This window comes from Coniophora puteana (assembly GCF_000271625.1).
Source record: "Coniophora puteana RWD-64-598 SS2 unplaced genomic scaffold CONPUscaffold_12, whole genome shotgun sequence".
Classification (NCBI taxonomy): Eukaryota; Fungi; Basidiomycota; class Agaricomycetes; order Boletales; family Coniophoraceae; genus Coniophora; species Coniophora puteana.
In genome coordinates this window covers 1599371-1607384 of record NW_006913064.1, presented here as the reverse complement: position 1 = coordinate 1607384, position 8014 = coordinate 1599371, and the positions used below count along the sequence as shown (strand labels likewise).

Here is an 8014-nt window from a genome sequence, read left to right as displayed (position 1 = left end):
CATAACCCTAACCGGGGAACATTCTAGAACGTAGGAGATAGACGCCTGGCTAATCCCGAGCGCTTATTAGTCACGTGGAACTGACTATTCTTAGGGCGTGAGAAGTTTCAGGTATTTTTACATGAAACACCTATTTATAGGTTATTTTCCCACTGTGGGACAATTATATCATTTAAGGTAATCCCGATGCGATCGCATCGGCCTCGGCATTCACATCAGTCATCAAGCATACTAAGTATAGCTGAAACGCTTACTAACATCTATTCCTATACAATGATGTCATTTGGATGCACCCGTAGAGGCGTCTCCCGCCTCTCTACAGACATCCGATGGTACTCCACCTCGAAACTTAATTGGTCCTGAAGAGTATATATACGAAACGGTTGTGTTGGGAAATACCCAACACCGTTGACCAAGTTTCAACCTCTCTTCCGTACGCTTACCCCTCCTCGCTTCACTCGTCGTGGCAAGCTACCACCCTAACCTTAAATCTTTTCCCGGTGAAGAGGTTATCTACCAAAGTGCAGACTCTATTGTTGACAATGATCAGCCAGATGAGCAAGTCCAGTTTCCAGCAGAATATCTCAACTCTATCAATGGATCTGGCCTTCCCTTATCCCGCTTGATTCTCAAGAAAGGCTGTCCTATCATGGTACTCCGGAATGTGGATCCTGGAAATGGTGTCTGCAATGGGAGCAGAGGCATCATTACCCGTATGTCTACCCGGGTTATTGAAATTCGCCTTCTTGGTGGTGACCATGCTGGAAAAACAGTTTTCCTGCCACGTATAACATTGACACCATCAGACAACAACCTTCCTTTTACACTACGCCGTCGCCAGTTCCCAGTCCGCCTTGCATTTGCTATGACCATCAACAAGTCACAAGGACAGTCAGTGAAACATGTTGGTTTAGATTTGCGGTCACCAGTATTCACACATGGTCAATTCTATGTGGCCATCTCTCGAGCCACTTCAGTTTCACGTCTCAAGGCTATATTATCACCACTTGCTCAAGAACCAAAGACTAAAAATATTGTTTATCCAGAAGTACTTATATAATAATTACTATATATGTTTTAGAGTTTATCATGTTGTAACTAATCCCGCTTTGTGCATAATTAATGTTTATTTTTCACTCACTGCCCCCGTGGCTGTCCACGGGTCCTGCACCTATTTTACCTAAGAAAAAGTGGTGTGTCAATTTCCTGATGTCAAGCAGCGCACTTTCTCGGTCGGTTCGAGAGCTACTTGTCGCGTGAGCGCCGAGAGCCGAGAACAAACAGCAGTATGGCAACTCACAATTGATAAAACCCTGATACGTTGTCTCGCCTCTGCTCCATCTATGGGACAGCACCGCGTACGCGACCGTAAGTTGGAAGACACTCCTTACGTGAACTTTGTAGCACTCTGTAAATGGAGGAGGGTCCGAGCCGCCGTCGTACTCCGCCAAATCGTGAGGAACGTGTAACACATTTTCAAAGACGGCGTCACGAAAGTGGGCGATCACGAATTCGCAGTCGATGAGCTGACCTGTGGAGACAGAAAGAAGTCGGATGGGAATCTCATCATAAATGTGTTGCACAAGCTCTTGCTCGAGGTCGATGCCCCTCATCTGGAGGGCGAGATGGATGTCCATGGTGCGAAGCAAGCAAGTCGGGAGTAAACCGAGTTATGGGTCTTGTACTTTATCCCACACCAAGAATAGACCACGAAAGGAGGGCTCAACTTAGGCATGCCACCATATTTCTGTTCATTGAGTTCACTATCGAGAATCCGTATCGGTTTCACTCGTTTTCGGCCCATGTCGATGATGGGGCGAGAGGTGCCGCTGCGGACCGTCGTAAGGATGCACTCGGAATTTGGGACTGAGAATCTGGGGTATGATCGACAGGCTTGCCTGGCGGTCTCCTATCTCACGGAACACCGAATTTGCAGCCGGAATGATGGGAGTGATCGAATTGCTCATGACAAAGTTGAGCAGGTCGTCTCAAACAGGTCCTTATTTCGGAGGAAATGTGGGGAGTACGCCTGGGTACAACATTATGTACGAAAACAGTTTCATTGTGCGTAGTTCGAAGGACATGGTAACGACGACGTGGTCGCTGGAACGAAGTGACAGGCTACGTCGACACTGAATCGAGACCTGCTACAAGACAAGACTCTGTGAGACGAGGATGGCACCGAAGGAAAGTAGTGGACGCACCAGCCGCAGATCCCCTCGTCCACCCACTTTGGAGGGTTTAAGCTATACGTCCTGTTTGAAGGGCTCCCCTCAACCTCGTTCTACCATCCTTGAGACGCTCGGTGATGACAGGGCTCGCAGCTGGTCGGAACTTGTGCTCCTTAGAGTACCTGCACACACCCATACTAGCTCAGAACGCCGAGGAACGCGAGGCCACTACAAAAGTGCGGGCTCACCGGGACGCATATATGATCTTGTCTTCCGTCTGTTTCGGCCGGATTGCGAACGCTAGCCAGAAGAGGAAGACAGTGAAAGCGATGAGGAGGAGGCGTTTCCAGGCCGGCGGTGATGGACGTTCGAAACGAGGGTCGGGCGAGCTGGGATTGGATCGCGCGTCGTTTGAGTCTGAGTTGTGGACGTCCTCATCTTCAGTCGGGACGCGCTCGTATACGGGTTTGGCCATTAAAAGCTGGGTATTAGAGAATAGATAAAGATATAAAAGAGAGAATGACGACGAGCGGAAAGAGTTTAGAAAGGGACCGAAACGTTTCGGAAGCAGTATGTACCGGAAACGTGGTTGGGGTGCGTGAGATCTCCCAGCTGGTCCGGAGCGGTTTTGCCTGGCAAGATCACACAAAACCGGAAACAGAGATGGGGCGAATCAACGCGACGCCAGAGCGGGAACATGGACAATCTGACACTGGTGAGCCCTCTTCTTATTCTCGCACAGCACGCCACTCGACCTGCCGCTCGCTCCTCCTCGTTTCTCCAGCCCACTTTTCACTTTTCCTTCCAATCTTTCTTGACAAATCATGCCTCGCACCACGCGTGCCAGTACCCGAGCTAACGCCAAACGCGTTGCAGAAATACAGGTCGAATCCGAGTCTGAGGCCGAAAACGAAAATGAAAACATGGACGTCGACGTCGAGGGCAAGAGCGAAGATGACGTCGAACGCGAAGCAAACGTTGAGGACGAGGACGAGGAGGTTGAAGACGAGGATGCAGAAGCCGAGGGCGAGGACGAAGTTGAACAAGAGGACGACGTGCGTCTATTCCCCTCCCTTGTCACTCGAGGTCTTCCTCGGACGCTGACTCGAAGTTCCCGCCCTGCCTACGAACGTATACAGGATGCTCCGGAGTCTGAGGACGAATCGCCCCCTGTCGCACCTCCCCGCCTTAAGATCAAGCTCAAACTCACGCAGACGACGCCAAGCGTGAGCGTGACCCCCACCCCAGATGCGTCGCGCGCTGCGTCGCGCGCGCCTCGAGACGTGCCCAGCTCACCGAAATTAGTTCTAATAAGTGAGTCGTCTTTGACGTTGTCCTTGCCGCACATGTGCTGAGTGGCACCTACCACACAGACTACAATGAGTCCGGAGACTCGGACTCCTCCTCTGATATCGACAGGAAGATGAAGCGTCCGCTTACCAACCGCCAAGCTGTGCTTGCTAGCCAGATATATTCTACACATGTCGCCCTCGGTATGTGCGTTGACTATCACATTCACCTCACTTATCTAGTTACCACGATTTAGGCGAAGAGTCGCAGAGCAAAAAGAAGAAACAGCTGACGGAGACGGAAATCGCCCTTCGACGTGAAGAGACCGCGCGCAAACGGCGAAACCTGACAGAGAAGAAGCTCGAGGATGAGAAGGTTGGTCTTTCATTCCTCAATCGTCTCCTTGGTCCCCTCCATCTCGTCTCAGCGCGACACTCACTCACGCATGGTCTACACGTAGATGGAAACAATCAACCGCCTCCTGAAGAAGCAATCCCGCAAGAAACTCAAGAACACACCCGCAGACGACCGTACGCCTGCCTCTGGCGTCGTGACTGGTGGTGCAGGCTCAGGCACACCCGGGCAAGACGGTTCCGCGCGTGACGGATCCGCCGAGGCCGACTACGTCGAGCCCGTCGAGACCGTGATCCCGACGATGTACCGTTGGATATCGACCACTCGTCCTCAGGTCGCCGAGCCTAGGTTCAAAGTAGGCAACTTGGGTGCAGCGGATGGAAGGACGGAAGAGGACGACGCAGCTATGGACGACGTAACCAGGGTGAAAGACGAGACCAAGGACACGGAGAGCGCTCGCGCCGACGGCAATATGCGCCTCACATTCTCCATTCCGCTCTCCGTTGTCCCATCCGCGGCTGTGTCCACACCCCCGCCGGCCGCTTCGAAGGAAAAGCCGACGTGCGATGTGCCTGGGTGTGCGCAGGCGCGGAAATACCGACTCGTCAAGGACTGGATGCACGGTGCGTGCGGGATGGAGCATCTCAAGATGCTCGAGAAGCAGCTCGTCGTGTAGGCTTGCCTAAGATTGGACGTTTATCGCTTGATGTGTGTTCGTTTCTCTCGGTCATTCCATCGTACATCGGTTTCTACTCGCTAGTTTTCATATGTAACATTTACCTTCTCGTCTGTTGTCGTCAATGCTTTGCACAAAATATAATATGTATTATCCTATGTTCGCATACTCATACTAAAACTGTCTATTATTTATACGTGGTCCAAACTGCCGCTCGTAAACGTGCGTTGTATCAACGTTAGCGACCGGTTTTATGGCCCACACATCCAAGGAAGTAGAACAAGGGCGGCCGCACCGAAGCGTTTAGCGAGATGAAAGCGGCCCAACACCCGTCGCAAGCATCACGAGCTCATGCCGTACAAACGTGCAAGATGTCGATGTTCGCCAAAGCCATGGTTGGAAGAGCACGTATGTATGTCCGAGGCGGTGGGTGAGAACAGAGCCGAGGCATGGGCGGATCACGAGCTCTGAGCGAACAATTTACCATGCCCTAAGTTTTCACCACCAGTGATTTACGTACCCAAGACCCAGACATTGACTAATGATATAACATTACCGATGACCGGTCACATCCTTTTGAACGATGGGGATTGAGAGAAAAATAAGGGAAGGGGAGCGCAGCATGGAACTATTCGTCGCGGGTACGATTTCCCGAAGAGAGCCGCCTAGGGCGTGAGCATAAGTGGTGCAATCAGCTTTGTATGATAGAAATGGTGCTTGACTGGAGCAATGCGAAGGTGTAAATATCGGGGAGAGAACATCACAGCGCCGTTTGATCACGGTTGCGGGAGGGTGGGCGTTGGCGCTTCTGCAGCAAACTTTGTCAATTGGTAATGGAGCCAAAGAAACGGTGTTTGTGAAGATCCGGAAGGCGTTACGATCTAGGAAGAGCACGTTACGGGAGTGCCCAGTCACGTTTGCGATGCAGGTTTCCTATTGGACCTATACTGGATTAGGGCGAGCATGAGTTAGAAGACGAGGAGACCGCCGAAGGCAGGAAACATACGTTTTGAGTACCGTGTATTCATTTGAGTTCGCCGCGAATCATAGCCTTTACGACACTTGCGCAGCTTGGGATTGAGAGGGACCCGTAACTGACCATCATGTGTAACGCATAGCGGACAAAAAGTCTTGCCGAACCAGAACAGCTTCTGCCATTGGATGACGATGGACGCAGACCTAAAACCGGGATCGAGGAACCGCAGAGACGACGACGTCCGGGGGGTGCTTAGAAGAACAAGACGCAGCCCACGCCGTGAGGTATTGGCACTCTAAAGGAGCCAAAGGCTTATAATTTGTGAAGACGGGATTGAAGACGTCCAAAAATGCGAAAACATTAAACGTAACTAGGAGACATCAGAAGGACGTCTGGCCCCGTTCACAAGGCCTTGTGACCGGTAACAAGCATTATGAATTGGAAATGCGCCCAAATGAATGAACGGAGCTTTGCCTACAAAGGTTCGGGAGGAGTTACATTCGCGGAAGGAGCACGTTACGGAAGGGGCTGATCACGTTCGTAAAATAGGTCTTTGGACTCCATGGTGCAATTAGTGTGTCCAGGAAGCTGCAAGTGGTGAACTGCATGGGCAGACAAAATGTCATGGAAAAAATTAGAACGAGCACAAGAAAACACCAGTGAGGAGATCATTACGGTGGGCTGGGGACGGCAGAAGACAGCGATGAATGAGCCGTCGTATGATGCAGCCGGCTGTCAAATGGACGGACCTGAAAAAGCAAAACTGAATGACGGATTACGCAAGATGCCGCACGTTCGCAACAATAGCCCGTCAATGGGCTAATAGCACCAGCCCAGAGGGACCATACTCACGCTGCGCCTCTTCTCCCAAGCGTCCATCCACCGTTATAAGCCTCCCACCCACCATGGCCACTGCAACAGCATCCACACACGACTTGGGCCCAAGCCCGATCCCCCCAAGCTCGAGCACGATCGAGGAGCGCAGGAGCAGCAGCATCTCGCGCACCAGCGAGAGACCAAGATCCGACCGGCCACCGTCGATGGAACGGCGGCTGTCTGAGACATCATCTGTGACGTCGACAACGATGCGCCGCTCGCTCTCGCAGCAGATGAGCGCAATAGGCGCGCGCCTCGGCAGGGCGCTATCGCGGGAAAGCGGGAAAGAAGGATCCGGGCGAGATGGAGCGAGCATCGACGGGGCGACGCTGGTTGATCAGGGTGCGGGAAAGGAGAGCGGTACGTTCGTTCGTTCACTTTTTTTCCGTTGGAGGTGTTGTATGAGACGCGTCGCGTGGGGTGCGCGCCTTTTTGCGTTCTTCTATCTTTCTGCGAATGCGGGGGTGGCTGGGCTGGGAGCAGAGATAGGCCAGCCCTGGCAGAGATAAGCCAGCCCACACGATAAGCTCACCCCCTGCGGGCCACTCGGCTCGGAGCGTCTAGCGCTCTCCGCTATTGGGGCTTGAGCTCACTCTTATCTCATTCGTTGGTTCATCGACGTTCGTCGGGCTCCAGCATTCCAACCGCATCCGAGCCAGCGGCCTGACTTGGCGTGCCTCGGCGCTGTGCCGTATTTCAATCGTCGAGTCATCTCCTCTCCTTTCCTTTCCTCCCCACCATATCACATCATACCCCCTCCCACCGTTTTTTCCCCGAGATTGTGGCCTTTCTAGAGCATAATCAAGAAATTAACAATCTCGAACCTATGACAGACTCACCGAACCGCTCGTTATCGCGTGGCAGAGACCAGTTCTTCGTGGGTGTATCTCTTATCGCGAAGCTCTAAGTTAACGCTATCCTCGATCGATCTCATCCCTTTCCCCCGTCGACGTCACTGCGCGCAAATCTCCTGTGATCCTGCTTCTTGAAATCTGCACAGCAATCGTCCGGGCGCGGAGGCGCAGGCAACATCAGGCGTACCTCGCAGTCCCGCGAGCCCGCTGCCAGGACGCCAGGCGACGAGTTCCCACCTACGCCGCCTCGCGGGCGAGAGACAGCGCCCAAGGAACAGGTTGGCTCGCTCTTCACCCCTGTGCTCTTTCATTCGGATTGGTTGACACCCCACGCGAGTTTATAGGTGTTCTCGGTGGGCCGCGGCGGCGCGGGTAATATCCGCTCGCCGTCGCGAGATGTAAGGACCGATCAGGCGATACCGGAGGATAAGCAGGCCGAGTATGAGCAGAGGGTGGTGCAGCAGCATGCTGATGCGAACCAAATCGTACGTTTCCTTCTTGTTGTCTTTTTCACAGTAGTTCATAAACGTCAACTCCCTCGTCCAGCGCTCGACGGGACGCGGAGGCGTGGGTAACATCTCTGGCTCACGCTCTCGCTCTCGAGGGCCTGTACACTCGACGGGGCGCGGCGGTGCGGGCAACATTGCATACGGGGACGGAATCACCGCCGACGTGCTCGACCAGGAGGAGCGAAAGCAGCACGGCCACCCGGAAGGAATGTAAGTTTTCAGATCTCATCTCGTCCCTCACATGACGTATCACTTTCCTTTCCCGACCACATTCCTGTGGTTCACGCCCGCCTCTTCCTTCTCCCCCC

The 8014-nt window shown here is 53.1% G+C and overlaps 4 protein-coding genes across 4 annotated transcripts in view; 2 read left to right on the top strand and 2 right to left on the bottom strand.

Moving 5' to 3' along the window:
* Positions 1-1171: 1171 nt before the first annotated feature.
* Positions 1172-1637, bottom strand: CONPUDRAFT_157724 (uncharacterized protein; the record flags this gene model as incomplete). The annotated part of the gene is made up of 3 exons (XM_007774644.1): positions 1172-1180; positions 1226-1245; positions 1301-1637. The coding sequence occupies 3 exons, from the start codon at positions 1635-1637 to the stop codon at positions 1172-1174; spliced, it is 366 nt and encodes a 121-aa protein (XP_007772834.1).
* A 381-nt stretch (positions 1638-2018) lies between these two features.
* CONPUDRAFT_168392 (uncharacterized protein) lies at positions 2019-2646 on the bottom strand (the record flags this gene model as incomplete). Its single annotated transcript, XM_007774643.1, has 3 exons — positions 2019-2147; positions 2205-2353; positions 2420-2646. The coding sequence occupies 2 exons, from the start codon at positions 2644-2646 to the stop codon at positions 2242-2244; spliced, it is 339 nt and encodes a 112-aa protein (XP_007772833.1). The 3' UTR covers positions 2019-2147; positions 2205-2241.
* Positions 2647-2995: 349 nt separating this feature from the next.
* CONPUDRAFT_76184 (uncharacterized protein) lies at positions 2996-4491 on the top strand (the record flags this gene model as incomplete). The annotated part of the gene is made up of 5 exons (XM_007774262.1): positions 2996-3226; positions 3311-3485; positions 3545-3668; positions 3704-3836; positions 3922-4491. The coding sequence occupies 5 exons, from the start codon at positions 2996-2998 to the stop codon at positions 4489-4491; spliced, it is 1233 nt and encodes a 410-aa protein (XP_007772452.1).
* Positions 4492-7169: 2678 nt separating this feature from the next.
* Positions 7170-8014, top strand: part of CONPUDRAFT_62253 (uncharacterized protein) — a gene marked incomplete at both ends in the record, with an annotated part of 1888 nt that continues 1043 nt past the window's right edge. The window contains 4 exons of the mRNA XM_007774170.1: positions 7170-7220; positions 7344-7475; positions 7542-7682; positions 7744-7916. Coding sequence (XP_007772360.1) covers positions 7170-7220; positions 7344-7475; positions 7542-7682; positions 7744-7916 — 497 coding nt within the window. The remainder of the gene's footprint in view (positions 7221-7343; positions 7476-7541; positions 7683-7743; positions 7917-8014) is intronic.